The 27476-nt window shown below is 40.1% G+C and overlaps 2 protein-coding genes across 5 annotated transcripts in view; one reads left to right on the plus strand and one right to left on the minus strand.

Annotated features, from left to right (window-relative positions):
* CRYZ (crystallin zeta) overlaps positions 1-9869 on the minus strand; it is a 23043-nt gene extending 13174 nt beyond the window's left edge. The window contains exons 1-3 of one of the 3 annotated variants that reach the window (XM_014453532.2): positions 9788-9869; positions 4177-4300; positions 2007-2159 (exon numbers count right to left, since the gene is read on the minus strand). In XM_014453532.2, coding sequence (XP_014309018.1) covers positions 2007-2159; positions 4177-4287 — 264 coding nt within the window. In that variant the 5' untranslated portion in view covers positions 4288-4300; positions 9788-9869. The other 2 variants (XM_006086090.3, XM_014453533.2) reach the window with 2 other exon arrangements.
* Positions 9870-9929: 60 nt separating this feature from the next.
* TYW3 (tRNA-yW synthesizing protein 3 homolog) lies at positions 9930-27192 on the plus strand. Of its 2 annotated transcripts, XM_006086091.3 has the most exons (6): positions 9931-10211; positions 11330-11410; positions 13268-13366; positions 13581-13652; positions 15964-16097; positions 26776-27192. In XM_006086091.3, the coding sequence occupies exons 1-6, from the start codon at positions 10038-10040 to the stop codon at positions 26990-26992; spliced, it is 777 nt and encodes a 258-aa protein (XP_006086153.1). In that variant the 5' UTR covers positions 9931-10037; the 3' UTR covers positions 26993-27192. The 2 variants fall into 2 exon arrangements, with proteins under 2 accessions (XP_023607510.1, XP_006086153.1); XM_023751742.1 differs by lacking the exon at positions 13581-13652 and having other exon boundaries at positions 9930-10211.
* Positions 27193-27476: the final 284 nt, after the last annotated feature.

Here is a 27476-nt window from a genome sequence, read left to right on the forward strand (position 1 = left end):
GAAGGAATGGGAGATAATATGAAAGAAAAGATAGGTGGGAGAGAGAGCATAAAATAACATAACAAGCGGTTTCAACAATACCCTAAAATCTACACGAAACGAATACAGTAATTAATTGTGAAACAATCAGAATTACATTTTAGAATACGCCCCTTACAGAGCAAGGACAGATTCAAAGAGGAAGGAGGGAGGGTGGTAAGGTATGTGTCTATTACAGAAATCCCAGGTAAGGGCCTACGTAAGACAACCTAAACTAAACTACAGAGAGGAGGAATGGAAAGAGAGAGAAAACGGTTCTAATAAGGGAGAACTGAGTGAGGGAGAGGAAGAAAAAAGCCTAAAACCCGGGAAGTCACCAAGACAGGCATCAGAGAGAGAGGAGCAGAGATGAAGTGAGAGAAGACAGGCTCAGTTGTAGACACACTGAGTAAGCAGTTCTGGGAGATGGACCAAGTGGGTGCCCTGCTCTCTCCTGCATGTCCAACAGGAAAGCCAGACACCTGGGACTAGTGAGCACTGGACAGGTTGCTAGTGTAACTGAGGAACTGATGAACTGATTTTTTTATTTTAAGTTAAATTTGAATTTTCAGTAACCATCAGACATTTAAATGTGGCTACCACAGGTCCAGAACTTAGTAGCTAGACGTATGGGGGGATCATTTTTAAAATTATATAAATGTCTAACCACTATGCTATAAAGCTGAACCTAATATAACATACTGTATGTCAACTGTAATTGAAAAATAAATAAATGTTTGTCTAATACAAAATAATATTTATTTTTTTAAAAGGGAGCCTAAATATTAGGAAAATGTTCATTACTTAAGAGACTTGACATGCCTCTCATGTAAGAATAAGAAATAATTCTTTTATGCGATTAATATTTGGTTGAGCTTAAAATACTACCTCAATAAAAAATTTAGAAAATGTTTATATTAAAAAAGAAAATTCTAAGCAAAAGATACCCATGTGATATGGAAAATGTGGGTGTCCATGAGATCATCTTAAAGAAGGTATCCAATAAAAACAGCAGAGGTTTAAGTATGGACAGGGAGCACTGGGCAAACCAAGATTTGAGGAGCATCCAGAGAAAAAGAGGCTTGAGAAAGGATGCTCCGAAAGGAAGGGCGGGGGAAGAACAGGAGCAATGATGTCACAGAAGCTGTAGAAAAAGTTTTTTTAAGAAACAGTAAGTGACTGAGAGTGTCAAATGTCACAGAAAAGTCAAGAGAGATAATGACATAAAAGGGCCCATTAACTCCAGCAGTATAGATGCTATTAGTGACATTAGCAAGAATCATTTTAGTGGAGCGATGGGGGCAGAAGCCAGATTGCCAGGGCTGAGGCGTGGAAAGCTGTAGGAATCTGCCTGTCTTCCGTTCAGGGGCCACGTTAATCTTCTGTCTCAGTCCAATTTTGGATAAATAAGTGGCCAAAGTTGAGCAGGTCAAGGAATTATGAGGAAAGATGCTAGAACATGAATATGCGCTCTCTGCTTTAAAAGTCTTTTAGAAAATAAATAACAAAGCCCTGATCATAACATTTTCATTGACTCCATCACCTTGTTCTGAGTCAGAGCTCAGAAAATGTATGTGACCTTGCAGTTTTTCATTTTTACTTATTATTAGCATTTTCTTTACTTTGTTAAGCTAAATTTAGAAATTTAAAAATATGTTGGTTTGTGTATTATCAAGAGTTAGGGAATAGTATAATTTTCTTGCATGTTTTTTTCCTTTACATATTTCTGTTAAATTAAAAGGTTCACCGTTTATTTCTGTGGGGATGTGAAGATATAGAAATGACCTTGCACTTATTCCCAACAATACAAATAAACAGGGCCTCTGGCTAAAAGATAATTTCTTTTGTTACTAGAGGAGTCCCCCAAGTGGCAAAAATGGTGTAATGGGGCCTTTTAAAGCCTTAAATACAAACACATTTAAAAAGTATGTTAAAATCTTTTATGGAAAAATATTAAGCTAAAATAGAAATAATAAAAAATGTAATACCTTGAAAGCAGATACATTTTCTCCAACAGCTTCTATTACCCCAGCCACATCTGAACCAGGAGTATAAGGTAAGGGTGGTTTCCTACTATAAGTACCAGAGCGAATGTATGTGTCCACTGGGTTTACTCCGCATGCATGGACTTTGATTAGAACCTGCAAAGACAATGTACTAGTTTACACAGACTGTTCATGACTGCTGGGGCTGTCATGATTATGGGAGCTATAACAATGGAGGGGAAAACCTTGCCTTCCATGAGCTCACATTCCAGTTTTGCAAACCCAAGTATAAATAAAATTCTAAGATATAGTAAAAATATTTTGAGAAAATAGTGATGGAAATAGTTGAGGGAGTGTGTGGCAGAGACGTCTATGTGCTCATCAAATCCATTTCCTCCTCCTGGGCTCATAGGAAGAACATTGTTTCCTGTCTCACTTACAGTGATGAGGAGCCAAATGAGTGAGTTCTAGCCAAGGGGATGTGAACAAAAGTGATGAGAGCCACTTCCAGGCCTGACCCATAAAGACCTTCCTGCTTCTGCCCTTTCATGTGACTCCGAAGACAGGTGTTGAAAGTGGCAGAGGAACATGATAGAGTAAGCCTGTGTCCCCAACTCACTGTTAAAGGAGAGCGACTCACCAATATCTTAGAATTTAGTGAATAATAAATAATTTTCTATTGTTGACTCATTGAGGTTACTGCTACTATAGAAGCTTACTTTACCTTAACTAATACAGAATTACTTCTGCTGTCAGAGTAAGGGAAGGCATTTGAAAGGATGTGGTACTTGCACTGGGCCTTAAAGAATGAGTAGAAATTCTTTGGGAATTGGAGAAAACTGATATTTCAAGTTAAAGGACTATTATGTGCAAAGACAGAAGGAATGAAAGGGCCTTATGGAGAAACCGGATAAAGCTTGATGTTGTTACAGCACGATCTATTGAGAAGGAGAGATAAGAGATAAAAATGGGTTATGGCCAAATTATAAAAACTCTCAGAAGGCTTGCTAAGGAAATTAGACTCAGGAGCCATGGAAGGTACAGTAATAAAAGTACATAATTTTTATCAAAAAAGTGTATTGTTAAAGTTATTGGAAATGACTAAGCTCTACATTTAAATTCTCTTAAAGCATATGTGAGAAGCAAACATGCAGAAGAAAATGGTTTTCTTATTGTACACAAAATAAAAATTGGGGAAGTTTGTAAAAGAATAACTATTCAAAACTATTTATGACTCCATTCAGAAAAATCCAACTATTGCACTGCATAGATGATTGTGAACTTCAAAAAACTCTTATATAGCCCTAACCAGTTTGGCTCAGTGGATAGAGCATCGGCCTGCGGACTGAAAGGTCCCAGGTTCGATTCCGGTCAAGGGCATGTACCTTGGTTGCAGGCACATCCCCAGTAGTAGGTGTGCAGGAGGCAGCTGATCGATGTTTCTCTCTCATCGATGTTTCTAACTCTCTATCTCTCTCCCTTCCTCTCTGTAAAAAATCAATAAAATATATTTTTTAAAAAACACAACAACTCTTATAACAAGACTAGAGGGCTGGTGCACAAATTCATGCACAGGTGGAGTCCTTTGGCCTGGCCAGCAATCAGGGTGATGAGGGCCAGGGAGAGGGACCATGGGAGGTTGGCCTGCCATGGGAGGTTGGCTGTGGGAGCGCACTGACCACTGAGCACAGCTCCTGAGGTGAGCATCTGCCCCCTAGTGGTCAGTGAGCGTCATAGCGACCGGTTGTTTGGTCGACCGGTTGTAACAGTCACTTAGGCTTTTATATATATATATATATATATATATATATATATAGATGTTATTCCTTTTCATATATCTGCTCCACTAATTATTAGAATTATGTCATCTTTGTCAGAGCTCATAGATATAAACAGTGTAAACTTTGTCCTAATTCAATGTCTTTATAATCATTGTAAGTCTGCTTCTTTTGAATATTAACTTGATGTGCTAGAGCAGTGGTTCTCAACCTTGGCTGCACATTAGAATCACCTGGGAATCTTTTTAAAATCCTGATTTCTGAGGAATGAGGCCCAGAAATCAGGATTTTAAAAAGATTCCCAGGTGATTCTAATGTGAAGCCAATGTTGAGAACCACTGTGCTAGAGACTCATACTCTGTAATTACTGACTTTTTTAAAGTAATTATTTCCACCTGGTGGTCTTTTGGAATTGGTACTGCAACATCCGACTGGAATTTCAGCACGTCTGGTCCACCAAATTCAAAAACTCTAATAGCTCTCATCAACTTCTGTCCAGTTGCCATGGTGATCTAGAGACTAAGAAAAAATATTAATGTATTGTCCTATTGTATCTAGACTATCACTATGTTTTCTCCCCCCCTGGAGGGTTAGATCAAACAATTTTTCATATGACAATTTAAATCACAAGATTACTACTGATTTCATTTCATGTTTAAACACCTTTCATCTTACAAATCCTTCAGCTACAAAGCAAAATGTTACTTCCTGTAGAGATTCAATGCCTTCAAACAAGGGAATCAACATGCACACAAAAACATCTGGATAGGTATAGCATAATGAATATCATAGGTGTCCTTGTGTGTAAGCTTGGGCTGCAACATCTTGGACATTTTAGAAGTTCATGCAAGTTTTATTAACATTAGATAAATAGATCTCTTGTTAGATTATTATTTCAAATACATAAAGAAATACAAAAGATACAATAAACACATTCACCTGCCACCCACCTTTAACAAATCTTAACATTTTAAAAACCTAAAACATTATAGATATCACTGAAGCCTCCGGTACCCATCCCCAAACCCACTTCTGTCCCACCCTTCCACGAGGTAACGAGGTAACTATTAACACAAACCCCGTGCTCATCATTGCCAGGCATGATGTTATCTCACTACTATTTGCGAATGCATTACCAAGCAATATATGCTATTGTTTTTGCATGTTTTCAAACTTTGTTTAGATTAGATTGTACTGTACTTAATTCTGCAACTTGCTTTTTCCTCTTAGCGTTATGTTTTTGGTATTTATCAATGCTAAAACACTTCGCTTTATGAAGTTCAGTCAGTTTAACAAAGGAGGAAAAACATTAAAAACTAAAAACACTGCTTTGTATGCCATCTTTTATAAATTACAAGGGTAATTTACAGTTAACCTTTCTGGCCTACCCCTGTTAACATTAAAATGAAAAGAAAACTTAAAGTTTTAAAAGAGTGGCAGAAACTAGAACTTGAGATGAAAGAATTCAGACTTTTATTGAATGGAAGTTCAACACAGGGCTACTCAGAACAGAGTCCATGCTGATTACAAAATGTCATTCCATGTATGGAGGGAGGGCAGGAATGGAGAGGTCAATGGGAAAAAGAGGAGACTTATGTAATACATTAAACAATAAAGGATTTAAATTTTTTTAAAAAAGCATTCTGATGGTGTTCTTAATAGACAGCTCTAAGTATAATTAGTCAAAAGTTGCATCATTAAAAAACCTTTATTTAAATGATTTAACATAGTACCTAGCACAGAGAATAAAGTAACACTTCCATTGCTGAAAGGTTGTTTAGCAATGATATATCCTGAAGGACAACCCTCGAATAAAAGGAGGCAGAAGCAGGCAAAAGGCACAAATCTAAGAGCACGGTAGGGCAGCTAAGCAGTCCCTGAGGGTGGGAAGACCTGTGCAGACTACTTACTCCACGGCCTCACTACTGTATTTCCATCTTCACTTAAGCTGGGTATTTCTTAGACAAAAATAATTATAAAAAAATAAAACAGGGAAAAAAAAGATTGCCTAGATCAGAGTTTACCATTCTGAAAATAAGAACACCACTTCCTTTTTTCCTTTCTGCCTTCAGCATGGTGTTAGGGAAAGTGTGGGCTTAGAATCTGACAGCTCTTAGTATGAATCCCAGCTCTATCGTTCACTAGCCATGTAGCCTTGGGCAAGGCAGTCAAGTTTTTTGAGCCTCTTCATCCGAACACTTTTTACTGTGCTAGTGACATGGCAAGTACCAAGTACAGAACCTGGCCGAGGTTTACTCCTATGTATAGAAGACACCATTATTCCTTTCCCATCTATTTTCTCCTTTCTAATTTCTTATTAATGAAAACATTCTTGATTCTATAATTCTAGAATCACCTTTGATTTACTATTACAATATTTACAGGATTCTGGTTGTAAAACCAAGTCCTTAGCCCCAGAGTTCAGAGTCTAGAGAATGATTTAAGCTAAACATTAATACCAAATATTGGTCATTATTCATTCAACATGTTTTGTTGATTGTTTTGTGTGTGTGTGTGTGTGTGTGTGTGTGTGTGTGTGTGTGTGTGTGTGTGTTTTGGCATCAATCGTTAGGGAGGCACTGTGCTAAACTCAGAGAACACGAAGGGCAAAGAGAAAATGCCTCAGCCCCTCCCCAGCTCCTGCTCACTCCCACTCCCTCACATGTACACACACACTGGGTAAGATTTGTAGCTCCTTCTCCGCTTTCAGTATCTACTCACTTCTACCTATTCATTTCTTTCATGCACTCGCATTTATCTTTTCACCAACAGACATCACTATTATCCTCAAAAAACTGTAGCAATAATAAAAGCAAAATTACCCTGAAATAGAATCTGTCAAAAATATCTAGCACGTACATTTTTCCCCTCTACATTTTGACATTTTCTAAATGGGGAGAAAAGAACAAAGTAAGGAGGAGACTCATCCTTAATACTGGGTTTAGAAGATACCCTGCTTTGTCCAAAACTATCACATTATCCTGTGGCGCCGGTAAGGAGACAGGCATGACCTTGACAGCTCTGTCTTCCACTTTGCTTCTGGCCATCTTATTTCCCACTGAGCTTTTGCCACTATGATTGATCAGGCTCTAGTCTGTACTCCTTGCCTTTGAACACCCTCAGCTACCCACAGGGTCATGATCCACTTCATAATACAGGTGCTATGTCAGAAGGTATAATAAAAAGAATAAAATAACACAATGCACAAATAGAAATTGTAATAATTCTTAAGCCCCCGCAATACCTGATTTCTTCTCAGAAGCACATCTTTCACATCCATTGATGTAATTATTTTCACAATAGGAAGAGAAGCAATGGTTATTAAAACCACCACCAAATTATATGAAAAAGTGGAAATAAAATCACCATCCATTTTATGGATGAGAACATATTCCAAGTGGTTAAGAGATTCACCAAGGTCACACAGAGACAACGCTAGAACCCAAGTCCTACATCCTAAATTTTGTTGGACGATTTTATTCTCTTACTATACAATCCTTTTTATCTCACCCTTTGAAATGTTGGCAAAGAGGACCTTAATTTCTTAGGAATGTACTTTATTATGATGATAGTGAGACAGACTGTTAGAAATATGAAATTTGGCCCAGCCTATGTGGTTTAGTGGTTGAGTGTCAACCTTTGAACCAGGAGGTCATGATTTGATTCCCAGTCAGGACACATGCCCAGTGTGCAGGAGGCAGCCAATCAATGATTCTCTCTCTCCTGCTCCCTACCTCTCTGAAATTAATAAAAATATATTTTAAAAAATAAAAATATATTTTTAAAAAAGAAATATGAGCCCTGACCAGTTTGGCTCAGTGGCTAGAATGTCGGCCTATGGACTGAAGAGTCCCAGGTTTGATTCCGGTCAAGGGCATGTACCTTGGTTGCAGGCACATCCCCAGTAGGGGATGTGCAGGAGGCAGCTGATTGATGTTTCTCTCTCATCGATGTTTCTAACTCTCTATCCCTCTCCCTTCCTCTCTGTAAAAAATCAATAAAATATATTTTTAAAAAAAAGAAATATGAAATTCAACTAACCTGCAGGTAGGATTGCGTATTTTATGACCAAAGCATCTGCTTACAATTGAATGATCTCAAACGCCCATAAGTTAGAGGATCTACTAGAGATATACAGGACATTACTCTAAAAGGGGAACAAATAATTTCCTTATCTGTAAAATGGGGCCGATACTCTCTAGCATAGAATCCTTGTGAGGAGTAAGAGCAGCGGCCATGGTGCGTGTGTCACAGCACACCTAGCATGCAATAAGCTCTGTCATTCAGAGTAAATCACTTGCAGTCAGCAGATCTGTCACATTGCTTGTGTTTTTTTTTAATTAAAGTGTACTTCAAATGACTTTTTCTATTGATCAAATATAAACTTTTAAACTTTTCACCAGTGTAACTTGGTTTTCATTTTTATTGTTTAATCTGTGAAAGGTTGCTAACCATACTTTGCAAATCTAGGAAATTCAGAATTTAAAATTCTTCCCCAAACAGTGATCTTCTCCATGCAACACTTGAATCCATTAGGTTTAAATGAAAAGTAAAGGATAAAGAAAATGTTAGAAATCTATTTCAACATGGTCAATTTACAAAGCCAGAGCAAAGACACAGAAGTAACATTAAATAAAAATTTTAGACAAGAAATAAAAAACAAAACAAAACCTTGGGAAGATAATCAATCATTATATAACTAGAGGCCTGGTGCACAAGATTCATTAACTGGGGGTGGGGTGGGGGGGGAGGGTGTCCCTCAGCCCGGCCTGCACCCTCTCACAGTCCAGTCCGGGACCCCTTGGGGGGATGTCCACCTGCCAGCTTAGGTCCAATCCCCCCGGGGTTGAGTGTCAACCAGGGATTGGGCCTAAGCCGGCAGTCAGACATCCCTCTCGCAGTTCGGGACCCCCTTGCTCCTTATGGCCAGCCTGCAGTGGAAGTGGGAGAGGCTTCTGCCACTGCTGCTTCTGGCTGAACAGCACTCCCCAGAGCTCACTGACCACCAGGGGGCAGCACCTGCGTTGAGCGTCTGCCCCCTGGTGGTCAGTGCATGTCATAGCCACCAGTCATTTGGCCGTTAGGTCGATTTGCACATTAGGATATAATATATAGGATATAGGATAGGATGTCAGGGTACATGCCCAGTTTACTGCTTCATCCCCATTGAGGGGTGTGCAGGAGGGAGCCAATCAACTATTTTCTCTCATCATTGATGTTACTCGTTACTCCTTCCTCCCCTCCCCTTCTTCTCTTAAAATCAAATACAAAATACATAAAAAATAAAAATTTTAAAAAAAAAGGAATGACTCGGGTAAGCATATTATTTATTATTCCTAACCCCCAAAAGAAAATTTTAAAAAAGTTAGAAGTGGCCAAGGATAAGTCTCTTCCTGGCTGTGACCTGGGCGGGTGGGTGCTGGCCAGGACCTCCTCCCTCACCCCCCACAGGAGGGGGGGAGGAGGAGTTAGTGACCTACAGTTCTAATCTCCTCCCCCCCTCCCCGCCCCCAGGCTCTCCGTGGGAACTGAACCGGGCAGGCCACCTGCCCTGCAACCTCGGGGAGCTGAGCTCGGTGGGGTTTGCTGCTGCTGACCAGGCCTTCCCACAGCCATCCACTAGCTGCGGACAGACAGTCCAAACTTCAGCCTTTCAGTGGTTCAATCATTAACACCCTCCTGGTCACAGCGGCAAGGCTCCTGGAGGGAACGGGTAAACATCCAACCATGTGTTAACGGGGTGTTTTGTACTTTTTTTTTTTTCCTTTGAAGATTATTCTAGGTGGGGGAGATCGGAGGAAAAAGGTAAAAAACAAAAACAAACAAACAAACAAAAACACAAACCACACATTCCTCTCCAAAAGTAAGATGGCAAACCTGATGGACAAGCAGGAGGAAGGCCCGGCAGACAGAGCTCGGGGCCCCTGCCGTTGCAGGAACCAGAGACAAACCAGCTCCCAACGAGCGCACAGCCTGAACCTCGGGGCGCCGTTTAAAACCACTTACCGGTTCCGGAGCGGGGAACCCACAACCGCCAGGGCTCCCCAGACTCCACCGAAGAGGGGGCGGGCCTGGCCGGCTCCCACGATCCCGGCTCCGCCCCGCGCGCCTGCCTCGCCCCGCCCCCAGGAGACGGCCTCCCGAGAGCGCGACGCGGCGGAAGTTTGGCCCTTCCCGGCACCCGTCGCTTCAAGATGGCTGCCCCCATAGCAGGCGAGGGCCGCCGGCAAAGTGCAGACCCCACATCCCTCCCCGCATGGAGCGCCGCGCGGAGTTCAGCAGGTGGAAGGCGCAGTGTCTGAGCAAGGCGGACCTCAGCCGGAAGGGCAGCGTGGACGAGGATGTGGCCGAGCTCGTGCAGCTCCTGAATGGGCGAGATCAGTTTTTTACCACCAGCTCCTGCGCTGGGCGCATCCTCCTCCTGGATGCGGTGAGCCTGCTCGGTGCCCTCCCGGCGGCGCCTGCCTGCTAGTGGGAACCCACCCCGTGCGACACCCCGGTGCAGCCTGCTTGTGTGTGTCCTAGTGGGTGGTCTCGGTTTCTTTATCGGCGAAATTTAGAGGACGGATTAGACCAGGGCCTTAAAAACGTGAGTGTGTCTGTGAGTCACCTGGAGATCTTTGGAAAGTCCGGAGTCTGATCCTGTAGGTGTAGCGCGGGGCCTGCTAGTCCGCCATTCTCACAAACCCCAGAGTGACGGCCCGGGAGTGACCTGGCGGTGCAAGGGCTGAGGATGTGATTTTCCCAAATCGAAGGGAACAGACTCCAGCCTGGCCCAGCTGGCGGCTGCACCGCGGCCTGCGGGCCTGGGGGGCGTGGCCGGGTTAAGGTGGTCCCGGAAACGCAATGTCTATTATCTATCTTCTATCTATCTATCTATCTATCTATCTATCTATCTATCTATCTATCCATCTATCTATCATCTGTCTACCTAATCTATTTATCTAGTGTGAGATGCGAAGCCCTGAGGCTGTGGCGTGATGCCCCGTAGATTCCAGCCCGGTTCTGGGAATTCCTGGCCTTGTGACTTGAGGACACTTACCTAAGCTCACGCCCTCCCTGGGTCATGAAGTGAGGATAATAAAGAGCAGCGATCCCCAGCGACAGGCACCCCGGCGTGCTGCACTAATTTGTAAAACATGCACGACCTGGCCAGTCAGGGGCACTGGACCTCTCCCCCTCCTCTCCCCCCCCCCACCCCCCCCTGCCCCGAGGTTGTTAAATACAAAAATGACAACAGCCAGCACAACAATAGCCGTCAGTCGGTGTGAATGAATCAAAACTACACCTGGTTGTTGCTTTTTCAGATTGGCAAAAAATATAATTTGTGTGTGTGTGTGTGCTGCAGAATTTTAGTAATTAGTTTATGTGTGCCATGAGATGAAAAAGGTTGAAAATCGCTGGTGTAGAGAAAATGGGGTCATTAATTTAAAAATCACCACTTGGGGATTATTAATTTAAGAAAGCCTACAATATGTTATGTATTCACTGTACTTGCTATTTTTGTAAATGTATGATTACATTAGATTATGTTATTTTTCATTTTAGAATATAAATGGCTTTGAGGTTCAGAAACAAAACTGTTGCTGGCTCCTAGTTACACACAAGCCTTGTGTAAAAGATGATGTGGTAAGTTTTTATATGTAAATTTAAAAAAATCACACTTTTTAATTCGCGGTCACTTTAAATACAGTTGAAAAATAGAAAATTCAAGGTGATTTTTGTGCATAATTATAATGACTGAATATTATTCATAAAGCCTAAACAGAATTCATTATGATGGTTTTTCTGAGTTGTGGGAGATAAAAGTAAAAATATGTATGCAAGCATTACTACGGCCGCTCAACACAACACATCCTCTTGGACATAGCAGAGAGTTCATGGACATCGGACACATATTGGATCCAAAGATTGAATTTTATTTGAGCTATTCTATAACTCAGTAACCTGGTACAAATCATAGAAGGAAAAGGGAGAAAGGGAGCCAGGAATAAGTCATTAGCATTACCTATGTACTAGAGGCCCGGTGCATGGATTCGTGCACCGGTGGGGTCACTTGGTCTGGCCTGCACCCTCTCGCAATCCGGGACCCCTCGGATGTCTGATAGCCAGTTTCGGCCCAGTCCCCACAGGCCCAATCTAGACAGGAGGGAGCCCGATCCTGTGCGTTGAGCATCTGTCCCCTGATGGTCAGTGCACGTCATAGCATCCAGTCATTTGGTTGCTTAAGCTTTATATATATACTAGAGGCCCAGTGCATGAAATTTGTGTGTGTGTGTGGGGGGGGTCCCCTTAGCCCAGCCTATACTCTCTCGTAATACAGTACCGCTGGCTCCTAACCGCTCGCCCCTAACTACTCTGCATGCCTGCTTGATCGCCCCTAACCACTCTGCCTGCCTCCCTGATAGCCCCTAACCATCTCTACCTGCCTGTCTGATCGCCCCTAACCCCTTTGCCTGCCTGCCTAATACCCCTAACTGCTCCCCTGCTGGCCTAATCTCTCCTAATCACTCTCCCCTGCCGGCCTGATCACCCCTAATCACCTCTGCCTCGGCCCCCGCCACCGTGGCTTTGTCCGGAAGACGTCCAGTCTATCTGGTCTAATTAGCATATTACCCTTTTATTAGTATAGATAGATTACCATTATACTGATATAAATAAATTATACATTACCTGAATTGCTTCTTGAAAATCTTTGTATCATGCTGGATGATTTAGTTGCCTAAATTGAAATGTTTAAATGAGTTCATATAAGTTTGTATTAATCAGGCACGTACATTACTGGTTCAGGTGCTCAAATGTACATAGGTTGAATGAGTACCTATGGGTACTTACTCTCTTCTGCTACAGATTATCTTTGTGTCAGGAAAGTTAGCTACTAGCAACCCCAGCAGAAAAAGACTTCAGAAGATTCATGTACCATTCCTAAAGGACTCTGAGCCATCCCCTGAGATCAGTTATTTTTGCCAATAGAATGGAATGCTATCCTTGATCAGACCTAGGCACTTGGCATCTCTGATATTATGATAGTGGGAGTGATGAGTGACAGGGCCATTATTAACAGTCCCGTGTGAAAGAGGGAGGATGCTGCCCAGGAATATTAGGCAAACAGAAATAACAACTGCCCTATATAAATTCTAGCTCAGACATAACGTCCAACTTGTGTCTAACAAGTATTTAAACAGACCTTCTACTATAGTCTTTACATACCCTGTTCCTTAATGGAAAAATCTGTTATGGAATTAAATACAGTAATAGTTTACTTTTGTAAAACATGGTTGGAAAGAATGACACAGGAGGTATATGGGAGAATTAGAAATCAAGTCTTTTAAAAGAATAAGCAGATTAATAAGTTTTTGGAGAAAGGACCAAGAAAGCCGAGTGAAAAGTTATTTCGGGAACAGGATGCTGGAGGAATCTAAAAGTCCCGGGGTTCAAAAGAAGAGGATCATATATTTGTGTCTGATACTAACATTATTTATTTAGATTGCAGCTCTGAAAAAAGCGAATGGTGATGCCACTTTGAAATTCGAACCCCTTATTCTTCATGTGCAGTGTCGAGAGTTGCAGGATGCACAGATTCTGGTAAAACTTTGTAATTACGCTTGAATTTATTGGTATGTGGGTAGACTTAATCTTAAGCCTTACAACTTCTGCCAAAATTTAATGCAGTAGTTTAATCAAGTAGTTTTTAATTAACTATAGGTTTGGGGTTATATATGTTTCTGCAGTTTGTAGAGTTTAACGGTTTGTCTGATTAGTCAGGTTATCAGAATCTAACAAATTTATTTTTTTACAGCATTCGGTGGCAATAGATTCTGGTTTCAGGAACTCTGGCATAACAGTGGGAAAGAGAGGAAAGACTATGTTGGTAAGATACCTTTTGGTAAAAAGCAATTCTTTGAGCATGAAGTGATCCAGGTTATTGAAATAACTTAGACTTGTACTTAGACTCCTGCCTTTGGTATCTCCTGACTCAGATCTTCTTGCCATTCCCTGTGTCAGAAACCTTCAGTGACTTATTTATTCCTACAGGGCAAAGTCCCAGAGATATTAGATGTACATTTGCGGTCTTATTTCATAGTACTGTATACTCCTCCACTTTTAGCCTGATTCTCTGTGCCCTCCTCATCTTAAATAGCCCCGATTTAATAAGCACCATGATATCATGGAAAGAATCACAGATAGGGGATCTAAAGTCCTCTGCACAAATACTGGCTGGCCCCCAGCTATGCTAAATGAACTTGGGTAAGCTCCCTCAGGGCCCGAATTTTCTCAGCCATACCAGGGGTCCAGCAAACTACTGCCATAGGGCCAAGTCCAGCCCACAGGGGTGTCGGATCCCACTACACCAATCGGATGAATCACTAAGATTGCTTTTGTGTTACAGTGGTAAAATTGAGTAGTTATGCCAGATACTATATGGTCCACAAAGTTGAAAATGTTTACTATCTGTCCTTTGTCCGAAAAAGTTTGCTGATCCCTGGACTGGATAATCGTTAAGGCGCCTTCTAAGCTCCACATCCTCTTAGTCTTTTCCTGGCCAAGCTAGCCCCTGGTGAATTTGCCTTATTCTGATCTGCTGTAGTATTTACTGATTGCACTTATTGTTTGGCAGGACATGTATTATTTGCTCTTGAACTGGTTTCAGATTGTCCTCCATTCTAGCTCCCTAGCCTTTCCTATTTTCTATCCTGCTCACATCAATATTTCTTTCTCCCTTTCTCTTCCTCTCTTCCTAATATCAATAAAAAATACATATATTTTAAATTTAGGGAGAAAAGAAGACCCCTGTAAAGCATGACTAACTAGAAAAGCAATGCCCATAGTACTGGTTTGTGTCCCCATCTCATTCCCTGCTGCATCTGGTGACCTAGCAAGAACAGAGCCATTCTTCTACCTTCCTCTCCTTTGTCTTCCATATTCAATTAGTTACAAGTCCTATCACATCTGCCTCTTATTTCTCACACCTGAGTCCACCTCTCCAAGCCCTCTGTCACTGCCCCTACTTAAGCCCTCAGTGTCCCTCACCTGTCATTACAGTGGGCTCCTGACTGGTCCTCCTGCTGTCCATCTTCTTCAGTCCCTCCACCCAGTACTGTCAGAATCTCCCCTTTTGAAAAAATGAGGGTCTCCAAATATTTTCCCTGATATTCAAGGCCTTTCCCAAACTACTTTCCATCTGCCTTGTTTATGCTCTTCTGCTAGCATACTTATATTCCAGCCAAATAAGAAATGTATTGTGCTCTGTCATGTCTCCATAACTGTAGATAAGTTGTTCCTCGCCCATTTTACATGTGGTAAAATTGAACTTATCCTTTAAAATCCCATCTCAAATGCCACCTTCCCATGAAACTGAGGCCTGTCTCATTTAGTTGTATCTCTTCTACATTTCTTTAATGGTTTGTGCATGCACGTGGGCGGACATGTTTGTGTTTTCCCTGTCATAGCACCTATGTCGTGTTACAATTTTTTGTTCACTTGTTTATCTCTTATTCCAAAGTGTAAGCTCTTAAAGAAACCATGTTATATTCATCTTGTATCTTCACATCTTGCATAGGGCCTACATTGCAGATGCTCAATAAAGTTTCATTGAATTCATTTTTATTCCTCATGATAGTTTTGGTGGTTGTTCTTAATCTATATCCAGTGTTTGGATTTGCTTGTAACATGCTGACTATTTCATCAACAGGATTACTAAGGTTGGCCCTAAAGCATCGAGAAAGCAGCCACTTTGTGGGATAGAACGGGCTTGGCTTATTCTTATAACCACACTCCGCTCAGGCAGCACTAAGAGGCTCTTTCAAATCCGGTCCATTTTGATTTTCCCTTGAAGCTTCTGTTGAGATTTCATTTATTTCTTTTCTTAAATAGTCTATTAAAGCTTTCTAAGCTTTAGTGAAATTGAAACTGTTAAAGTTATTGGCTTATTTGATAGTATCTGCTTCTCTGAAAACAATGTGTAGAATGACTTTTTTTAGAAATGACTTTACATGAAGGGAAAATCTATTTAATCTCCTGTGATCCAACTGTGTTTAGCTAACTTATATCAAAGCACAAACCTAAATGCTGTAATGGAGCTAAACTATGTTTAAACACAACCCTAACTTGGGATTTTCTTTAGTTATCTTCAGTATCTCTAGCACATGAGTCATCATGTCTGACTTGCTTGTTCCTTGAAGGCTGTCCGGAGCACACATGGCTTAGAAGTTCCATTAAGCCATAAGGGAAAACTGATGGTGACAGAGGAATATATCGACTTCCTACTAGAGATAGCAAATCAAAAAATGGAGGAAAACAAGAAGAGAATTGAAAGGTACATTTATTAGATATTTTCATGTTATTTTTCTATGCCTAGATCATCTTTGAAAATATTAATATACACTGTCTTCAGTTTAGACTCCCAACTGCTTTTCTATTTTATAGCCTTATCATGAATAATAAAAAGATGATTAAAGTAGGCCGGACTGTAATGGGTACTAAATGGGAGCATAAGCTACATGGAGGAGAATGGGATGACTGACTGCCAGCAGTGGGTATAAGGGAGCTAAACATAATCACTCAGGTAGGAAAGCCCAGTAGCCATGGAGACCATAACTGATCAAGTTAAAAGCAACCATGGAAGAGGTGCACACTGCCCCGTGGTGTGATCCCCTGGAGATGACCTAACCCAGAATCTCCTTTTTAGGAGAATATAGACTGGTTAATTTTTAGCCTGATAAATATTTTACATCTCTGGTGAGTTTACTACCCATCTCTTATCATGGATTAGATCTAGCATTGCCAGAATTGTCCTAGTAGTAAGGATTATGGCTATTAGTTCACATCTTTATACTTCTCCTGTTCTTAAATTTCACTCAGGATGAATACAATTTTTACAGTGTTTTCTTTTTTCAAATAATAGTTTTTATATACAGAAGTGACTCTTATGTTGCCTTTCTTATATAAGGACTAGAGGCCCAGTGCACGAAATTCATGTACTGGGGGGGAGGGGCATCCCTCAGCCCGGCCTGTGCCCTCTCACAATCCGGGAGCCCTCAGGGGATGTCTGACTGACGGCTTAGGCCTGCTTTTGGCTGAGCAGCACTCCCCCTGTGGGAGTGCACTGACCACCAGGGGGCAGCTCTGGCATTGAGTGTCTGCCCCTGGTGGTCAGTGCGTGTCATAGCAACTGGTCGTTCCGCAGTTCAGTCGATTTGCATATTAGCCTTTTATTATCTATATATACAAAACCCTACTATGCAAATAGACCAAACAGCAGAACAGCCAAACAACCAGTCACTATGACATACACTGACCACCAGGAGGCGCGCGGACCATGGCGGGCATTGTCAGGCGGCAGAGTAGAACATGGCAGGCATCAGCCACGGTGGGATGGTGGAGCAGGTGAGTGGGGGTGACAGCCCAAGGCAGGGCGCTGGTCACTGTCATTGGGCGAGCCTCTGCTGGTTACTGAAAATTATTTGCTCCCGTGCACCGCAGTCCCACCTGGCACTTGCACCTGCTGCCGACACTGACCCCACTCACACCCACTGCCAGCACCTGACGCCGGCCCCGATCACTTGGTGCCATCAGTGGGTGCGAGCGGCGGCTGCCTGCCCCAATAGCCCCTTGGGGCTTTTCCACCTCCCCCTGCTCCTGAGGGGCAATCAAGGCAGCAGCCACCACTCACACCTGCTGCTGGCGCTGGCCCCAATCACTCCACATCATCAGCTGGTACCAACGGCCGGCGCCATCAGCGGGTGGGAGCGGGGCTGCCGGCAGACAGGGGACTGGGGGCTGCAGCAGGAGGGGCCGGGCGGGGGCGCAGAGTATGGGCCGAAACCTGCCCCTGTGCCCACCTCAACCTCACGGCCCACAGTTCCTTTCAAGGTGCACGAATTTGTGCACTGGGCCCCTAGCATAGGATAATACCACTGACCTACCATCAACAAGATGTGCATCTCTGAGTTACTCAGGCTGGTGTTGGCTGACTTGATATCATTTATAATTTCCTTTTCCCCTTCTCCCACCTCCCTTGGCCACCTCTTAATCAGTCAATCTCTACCCAAGTAACTCTTGAATCATTATCTCTCCCCATCTGCCACTTTCTTCATTCAAGACCATTGCAATATTCACTTGTCTCATTGTAGAATGCTTCTAGTGTGTTTCTCTGCTAAGCGATTCTCCATATCACCATCAGAATCCTATCTGTAAAATACAAAGCAATTCTATTGCTTAACTTGCCTGCTTAAGTTTTTTTTTTTAATACCCAGAATTTTTTTTGAAGCAGCTAAGGCTGGAAGTGCTGATGGCGGTAGTCTTGTGGTGGAAAGAGGTAGATCTTTTCTCTGGAGCTAGAGCTGAGTTCAGATCCAGATTCTACCACAACTTACTCAACTCCCTTGGCTTTGTTTTTCTTATATCTAACTAGGGGGAAATACTTACCTTAAAGAACAATTGTAGTATATATTCAATAGCATATCTATAATGATTAGTCCTGGCCCTGTCGTGTCATGGATTCTCCGGATCCAATAGCCCTTATTCAATGACACATGAAGAGAGTAAACCAATAATCACATCAGTATCACCATCCAGGCTTTCTCAACCAGGGCTCCTTATTTGAACAACAAGATTCACAAAATTATTCAAGTGACTATTTCTCAGTTCTCCCAACAACGGTACTTGTCCCATTCTCCATACATTGGAGAGAAATTAATTATTATATACAGTGGATGTCTCAAGGCATTAAGCTTAATTTCTAACAGAACTGTGGCTGAGAAAAGGCTAGAGGTTACCTGGCCACAAAATGCTTTGAACAAACATTCTAAATAAAGTAATAATTTCAAGTAAGCAACTGAAGAGTACCCTGTCATTCCCACCAGACTGTAGTGTTTGAACTCTATGTAGGTACTTATTGGCACCATTCCAAACACTTACCACATCCATTCGATAGTATTCCGGTGAGGTTGTTGCTAAAGCATAGGAGGTAGCAAATCAGTTTTTCTGTTTCCTTACATGAATTTCAACAAGATTATAAATATAGTCCAAGATCAAGTAACTATATTAGTACACCTGGTGAAGTTAATTAAGCCATGTTCACCAGCTATAAAATCAAATTATGCTTTAAATCCATTGACTCAAAGATATGTTTTGAGATTATAGTGTGCATGCTGCTATCAAGAGAGCCATGCTCATCACGTAAAATCAGTGAAAAATTAAAGAAGGGTAAAAAGTGTCTTAAGATACTGATTAGAAGATTACAAGTGAATTCAGAAAGGCTGTACAAATTAGGGAGCTCCTTTGGGAACAGCTGTACTTTCAACCAAATGCAGAGAAAAAGTTACTCTTCTGATGTTGAAAAGAGAAAAAAATAATAAATACTGGAGGTAATGAGTTCTGCAATCAGAACTCAAATTGTACAGTTCCTGTGGGAAACAGTATGTACATCGAGTACTAAATTTGGTTTGTCATAGGACCAAAGTTTCACAATTAAAATAGCTATATTAAGAGAATTTTTTAAAGTCAAGATTCAAATGAGTAATATTTCATCAACAAGAAATTTTCTGCCAATGTGAAAAATCAAAGCCAAAGGCTAAAATATTTTTAATAGATAAAAGGTCTTGTTTGTGAAAACTAATTTCCAAGCCCCTTTTATTGGGAAAAGTAAGATAATTTTGTATATAATGATTTCTAGGTGAAAAATGTAAAGTTTGAAGATCTACTTACCAATTACCAGAGGAAGGCTCTCTTTGATTCAGTTTATAAGAGACAGGACTGACTTGGGTCAGATGAAACCATCATTTGGCTATAAGCACAGTGAAAATAGCCATGTTCTTTTTACCAGCTATGTAATAAGAAAAATAAATGTTCAATAAAGTATAGAATAAAAGGGCTGAATATATTAGCATATAATATGGTTGATAAAAATGAAGTAAATTGGAGAGAAGTAAATAAGTCTATTTCAGTGGTTGGGTGTTCTTTATTATTATTTATTTTTAACTTTTTTTAAAAAATATATTTTATTGATTTTTTACAGAGAGGAAAGGAGAAGGATAGAGAGTTAGAAACATCGGTGAGAGAGAAACACCAATCAGCTGCCTCCTGCACACCCCCCACCGGGGATATACCCGCAACCAAGGTACATGCCCTGGACCGGAATCAAACCTGGGACCCTTCAGTCTGCTGGCTGACGCACTATCCACTGAGCCAAACTGGTTAGGGCTATTTTTAACTTTTTGTGGTTAAATATACATAACAAAATTTACCATATTAACCGTTTTAGTGTATAGTTCAGTGCCATTAAGTACGTTCAAATTGTTATGTAACCACCTATCACCACTATCCATCTCCAGAACCTTTACATCATCCCAAATTGAATCTCAGTACCCATCCTGTATAATAAAAGCCTAATATGCTAAGTGTCCAACCATTAGTTTGACCAGTCGCTGTGATGCGCACTGACCACCACGGGGCAAATGCTCCAACCAGTAGGTTAGCTTGCTGCTGGGATCCAGTGGATAGGGACTGGGTGGGATGGGCCAGACACGCCCTGGAGCCCTCCTGCATTCCCTCCCCGCACCCCTGGGGTCCTTCAGCCTGGCCTGCGCCCTCTCACAATTCAGGACCCCTCAGGGGATATCAGAGAGCCGGTGTCAGCTGACACTCGATCCCTGCAGGCCAGGCTGAGGGACCCCACCAGTGCATGAATCCATGCACCAGGCCTCTAGTTAAACTATAATTCCCCATTCTCCAAGCTCCCAGCCCCTATTAATCACTATTCTATTTTTACTCTCTGAATTTTAAATACTTCATATAGGTGGAATTAAAAAATTTTTCCTTTTGTGTCTGCCTTATTTCACTTAGCAAAATGTCTTCAAGGTTCATCCATGTTGTAGTATATGTCAGAATTGCATTTCTTTTTAAGGCTAAATAATACTCCGTTGTATTTATATACCATATTTTATTTATCGATTAATCTGTCAATGGAAAATTAGATTTTTCTTTTTTCTGTTCACTATTGTGAATAATACTGCTATGAACATGGGTGTATAAATATCTGTTTGAGTCCCTGCTCTTGAATCTTTTGGTGTATACCCAGAAGTGGAATTGCTGGATCATATGGTAATTTTACATTTTTTTTTTAAATATATTTTATTGATTTTTTACAGAGAGGAAGGGAGAGAGATAGAGAGTTAGAAACATCGATGAGAGAGAAACATCGATCAGCTGCCTCCTGCACATCTCCCACTGGGGATGTGCCCGCAACCCAAGTACATGCCCTTGACCGGAATCGAACCTGGGACCCTTCAGTCCGCAGGCCTACGCTCTATCCACCAAGCCAAACCGGTTTTGGCACATTTATTTTTTTTTAAGAACCGCCATACTGTTTCCCACAGGAACTGTGCCATTTTACATTCCCACCAGCAATGAGCAAGGGTTCCCTTTTCTCAACATCCTTACAACATATGTTGTCTTTTTGTATGTGTGTGTTGTTGTTTTTTTTTGTGTGTGTGTGTGTGTGTGTGTGTGTGTGTGTTTAATAATGACCATTCTGTTGATACCTCATTTTGGTTTTGATTTGTATTTTTCTGGTGACTAGTAATATTGAGCCTTTTTTTTTTTTTTCATATACCAGTTGATAAGAATTTCTATTCTATCCTTTCTTTTCTGCGTCCCTTCCTTCTTAGCTTCCTTCTGGATTTTTCTTACTATTCTACCTATTGGTAAAATATTGTTGAACTCTAGGATTCTCTACCTTGGCCCATAGCTTCAGCTACTTCCCTGTATACTGATGGATCTTTCAAATCTTCCCCAAGTCATAGGCCCATATACCCAATAATTTTTTGAAGATATGTAACTAAAATATCCTATCAGTCTTTCCTTAATCCCTTTCTTAGCCTAGTCTCAACCCCAAAGCAATTTCTTTGGTTCAGATTCATATTATCATTTACCAGTATCATTACAGTTTATGCCTCAGTGGAAAAAAGAAATATGAATCATATTGACTTGCAATTATTTAATTACATGTATACCTTCTTTTTCCACTACATGGTCACACTGAAGATAGGACTGACTTCTCCCTCACAACCAACTGCACACGCATGCATGCACAAACACACACACACACATGTGCGCGTGTGCGCGCACAAAAATATCTCTCTATATCTTATCCTAAAACATTACATAGTGCCTGATTCATGGTAGAAACTCAGTAAGTATTTATAGAATTAATCATAAACAATAAAGGAATTTAAAAGTTAACACATATAGAGTTCCCCAAAAGCAAGGACAGTTTCATAAGAACAGTGGTTAATAAATGTTTGCAAAACTTAGTTAAGTGATTTTTTTTCCATCCATGTGCTACTTTTAAGGCTTCAAAGCCTTACGATGATCATTCTGGAACACATGAAAGGTGGCTGAGACGTAAGGTGAGCAGGCTCTGGCTACATAGTCCAGATAAAAGAAGCAGGACCCTGAGTAACAAGCTGAATGGGCGTGATACTGCAGAATGTCAACCAAAACAGATTAGAAATGGCAGAAGAGAAGGAGGAGTCAGGATAGCAGATGTCATAGACTCCCCAGAGTTGCTAGTCTTTTTTTTTTTTAATTTTTTTTAAATTGATTTCAGAGAGTAAAGGAAGGGAGAGAGAAATAGAAACATCAATGATGAGAGAGAATCATTGATTGGCTGCCTCCTGCACACCCCACACTGGGGATCAAGCCCACAACCCAGGCATGTGCCCTTGACCAGAATCGAACCTGGTACCCTTCAGTCCGCAGACCAACGCTCTGTCCACCTAGCAAAAACAGCTAGGGAGGGCACTAGTCTTATTTTTAAAAGTGGAACTAAAGCAGGTAAATAAACAACTTGTACATTTCCCTGTATACTTAAGATCAAAAAGGTAAATAATGTAAAGTGAAAAAATATATATTTTCTATTCTGATAATTTTTTCCCTCGATATCCTCTCCCCTTTTGTTGTCCTCCCATAATTCCACTCCCATCACCCAGCCAGCTTTGCATTCGCCCTTGCAATTGGGACCAGGCATTGGGTTTTCCCAAAGAGCTTTTCATGATCTCACTTGGAGTAAAGTGCCCCCAGTGTGCTCCCACTTTAATTTATCTTTCTCATGGTGTGTTGAACGTGTCCTTACAGCTCTGCAGCTCCCGTTAGACCCTGCCCTCCTTACCTCTGTTTCCAGCACCTGAGACAGGCCTTTGCAGACATGTTTTTAAATAAAAATGCTAGAGCTTAGTTAAAATCTAAATGCATAATATATGAAAATAGCCTTCTTTGTTACTTATGAATAATGGAAGCCTAAAATGGTATGAAATTGTGCCTAGATTTTATTAAAATTTCCTTCCTATTTCAGAAGTCAAAGAAATATCAGCTTTGTATTACAAGTGGTCCTGTAATTGATCTGAAAGACAAGGATTCATTTTCACAGCGCTGGCCTGAAAAGTTCTCTAATGAAGAGAACTGAGTACAAGTTGCCCTGCGGCATGATAATCTTGACAGCAGAGGTAGAAAATCTGAGGACAATTTGATTTTCTTTTCAGGAGAGAAAAGAAACAGTTGCCTGAGTATACATTTTTTTTTACACTCCAAGCTCTTTTTGTTGCCTGTGAGAGCTGAGGAAATTACACTTTGAGAGGTGAACTTTAGAATGCTGTGTAGAGGGTCATAGAATGAGTGGAGAGCATGCAATTGAAAAACAAATTTCTGACTTAATGTGTAAGATAGTTTCCCAAAAGACTTTTTGAAAGTTCCCTTAAAAAAGGAAAAGGAGAAAGTATTTGACGTTTTTATTCTTGGCTTTTAGCACAAAAGTATCTTTGTTCCATTTACCAGTTGTTTTGTGGTACCTGAAGGATGTAGCTTTGAATTCTTAGGTTCTTTAGTGGAAGATTAAAGTAAGGCACTTGTTCCTCTTTAATTCCTTTTTTTATGTGTGATAGTCAAGATATTTTACACAAGCCGTTAATTCTCTGTGGTCATAAAAGAGCAATTTAATCTTATCTATAATTTTATAGGAATACAATATAGTCAAGAAAAAAACCAACAACAACAAAAAATATGGTTGCCAGAGTTGAATGTTACAGGGTTGGGTGAAGAATGATAGAAGATGAATTTGCATATCATGGATAGGCTCTTACAATCAGCAAGGATGATTCTCACCATTTTGTGGCATGCTTGCATTTGTGTTTTAGATTAAATGAGTCATTCTGTTGCGTCATTATATTAAGCCATTCTAAATAGGCAGTTTGAAAGATGAGATGAAAACCAGTCATTGAAGTCACCCAGGATGATGGTCAGACCTAGAGAGATCAAACCAAGTGTAGAAGTTTTCATAAACATAAGGGACTGAACAGAATTTTGGTAGATGACCTAAGGGGCAGATGCAGGAGTTTAGTCTGGCAAAGTTTTGTTGAGCCATTTGAATTCTGACCTTGTCTCAACTCTGGTGGTAGAGTCAGCAGTCTCCACTTGAGAGGAATGCAGGGCAAGTGGTTTCTTTGTGGGAGAGCCAAGTTTCAGTTCAGTAAGATGTACAGGATGCATTTAATGAAGAGGTTACCAGGGAACAGAGTCTACAGAATTGTATGTCAGTTAATATTTTTCAAAGCCTTTTGCTTGTAACTCTTACTGTACAGTTTTTCCTTTTATTATACCTCCACCATTGAGATTGATCTACTCATTGAAGTAATATCTATGAACACCTATTATGCCAGGCTTAGTGCTAGATATCAAAGTGTAGAGTGTTGAGTATGTTAAGTTCTTGAAATATGGACAGGATGTGTAGCAACCATGTTAGGTATAATTAGAATTGTGTGGAGTATTTGGGAATAGGTGGATATCCTAGTTTTTTTAGGGAAATTTCAGAGCCTTTGCAAGTAGAACTAAGCCTGTTCATTGAATTAAAGAAAGAAGAAAATTGGTCCAAATAGCAATCTATTCTGTAGATGTCAAAAACTTCCTGTCATAGTCTCTCATTAAAATAGGACACATAAGCATGACAAGATCCCTACGATGGATTTCTCATTTGCGATGAGAGAACAAGGGAGGTCTCAACCTCCCAGGCTTTCTAATTTGGGACCTAGGCTAATAAGTTACCTTTTTTGAAAGGTATTTATTCACTTATTTGGCATATTTTTGCTGAGTGTGTCAGCATTGTACTGTATGCTAAGAATATAACAGAAAACAAGATAGATGGGGAGTCTTGGTCTCATGGAGTTTATCATCTATAAAAATAGTCATTATAGAGAACTTATTCTGTGCCAGGCATTGTGCTAGGTACTTACATGTATCCTCTATAACCTCTGACAACCCTTCTAGATACAGAATAATGTCCAATTTTATAAGTGAAAAAATCGGGACCAGGGAGGTTGGAATTAGCCAGCCTCAGCATTCCCAGGACAAGCTGGTGTGAAGCACATGCAGCACACCTGCCACTTCGATGCCTCCCACAGATGCTGAAGGCCACTGTCAGGCAGCATCTTGTCAGGTGTTAATGTGGGAGCAGAAAAGAAACGAAGCCCAATTTTCAGGGAGAAAACAGTACATCGGATGACAAAATTAACACTAAAACTCTGGTAGAAAAATGAGTAAAGGAAAAGAACAATTCACATTAAAAAAATAATAATTCAAATAGCTAATGCAAAACATTCAATTTCACTTGCCAACAAATAAATGAGAATTGAAATAATGAGCCATAGCCAGTTTGGCTCAGTGGATAGAGTGTAAGCCTGCAGACTGGGTTCAATTCCGGTCAAGGGCACATGCCTGGATTGAGGGCTCGATCCCCAGTGTGGGATGTGCAGGAGGCAGCCGATCAATGATTCTCTCTCATCATTGATGTTTCTATTTCTCTCCCTCTCTGAAATCAATAAAAATATATTTTAAAAAAAGAAATAATGAGATACTGTTATCACCTATTCAAGTAAAGCATGTATTTTTATGGTAATATTCAGTATATGAGTGAAGTGGTCTCTCAGGTATTAATATTAGAAGCATACTAAGTATCCATTCTGGAAAACAGTATTTTTCAAGAACCTTAAAATGTTTATACCTTTAACCATGTAGTTACATTTCTAGGTGTCTGTCCTCAGGGAAGAGCTAGAAATTCAGATCACATTGTTTTCAAAAATGTTTGTCACATTGTTTGTATTAGGGAAAATTTGAAAATAAATTACAACCAATGTAGATGACATAATGTTATACTATCATTAAAAAGCATTATTTTATAGCTCATTTGATTGATATAGAAAATGTTTTCAAGAAACTTTAAAAAACAGTATAAAACTATATGTAATACCACAATTGTATAAAAGACGGTAGGTATATGTGTACATGTATAAATACATTAATTCAGAATACATTAATAAACTAGAAAGAATAAAAATATTAAGAATCACTATTTGTATTTATAACTGCACATTATTTCCAAATTCTCTAAAATGAGTTTCTATTACATGTATGATTTTTTTTATAAAGAAAAAAATTGTTTTTACCTTCTTTGTTTGACAGGTATATGTGGAATAGAACATGAGGTAGAATAGAAATTGTCAAGAAGTGATTCCAGCCCTACCTCGTTTGCTCAGTGGATAGAGAGAGCATTGGCCTGCGGACTTAAGGGTCCCAGGTTCAATTCCAGTCAAGGGCATATGCCCGGGTTGCGAGCTTGATCCCTAGTATGGGGCATGCAGGAGGCAACCAATCAATGTTTCTCTCTCATCATTGATTTTTCTACCTCTCTCTTCCTCTCTGAAATCAATAAAAATATTTTTTTTTAAAAAAGAAGTGATTCCAACTCAATTTTCAAGACTGTTCTTAGAAAAAACATATTCTGTTCCCTAATTAAACAATAATAAAAGCAAAAATGATGATATTTCTTTGACTCGTTTTATATTAAGGTTAATATGAGATCAAATTTGTATAATTTAAGTTCTAGATGTATTTCAGTCATCCAGTTTCAAAACACTGATGTAACAGTAGTACGTATGTCTTTATAGGTTTTACAACTGCCTACAACATGCTTTGGAAAGAGAAAGTATTACTGACTTATATCCCAAAGAGAAAATCATCAAGAAAAGTAATTCATATTCTCATAAGAAAAAAAGAAACCGAGAAAAAGCAGATGGCAAATGTGTTACTGAAGACAATGATAAAGAACTTGAAAATGATGATGATCCTGGAGTCAATGTAACTATCTTCCCTGAAGATTACTGAAATTTGGTTCTACAGTGTCTTTAGTGGAATAATGTTTCTAATAATTATTACAAAGCTGCTCTTTATAAGAGTATTTTAGTTTATTGAGTGTATCAGACATTCAGAAAAGCAAAATTTAATTTTTCTCTATATTTTAGAGACACCCATCTTATAAACATAGATGCCTTTTTAAAATAGCTATGTATAGTATTTGTTCATTAAATCACTGAAATTCATTACAAAAATAAAATTATGATTGTTAATACATCTCCTCTTTTAAGTTTTAATTTCTACTTCTGTAAAACAACTATCATACCCTTTCAAGAGAACCTGAACATTAGGAATATTTGAATAAAAATTATAGCAATGTTTAACTTATTTTTAACATTTATTGCACCTCATAATCATCTGTAGATTATGAAAAAATACAGAAAGGAACTGAGAATCTCCAGGGACAGTTGGCATGTGTATTTTTTTTAAAGCTCTCAAGTTCTTTAATTGTCAA

Source organism: Myotis lucifugus, unplaced genomic scaffold (assembly GCF_000147115.1).
Source record: "Myotis lucifugus unplaced genomic scaffold, Myoluc2.0 scaffold_25, whole genome shotgun sequence".
Lineage (NCBI taxonomy): Eukaryota > Metazoa > Chordata > Mammalia > Chiroptera > Vespertilionidae > Myotis > Myotis lucifugus.

Coding starts and splice junctions, on each gene's coding strand:
- TYW3 (XM_006086091.3), top strand. CDS start 10,038: ATGGAGCGCCGCGCGGAGTTCAGCAGGTGGAAGGCGCAGTGTCTGAGC. Junction 11,411..13,267: donor CTTGTGTAAAAGATGATGTG/GTAAGTTTTTAT, acceptor TTATTTATTTAG/ATTGCAGCTCTGAAAAAAGC. Junction 16,098..26,775: donor AACAAGAAGAGAATTGAAAG/GTACATTTATTA, acceptor ATGTCTTTATAG/GTTTTACAACTGCCTACAAC.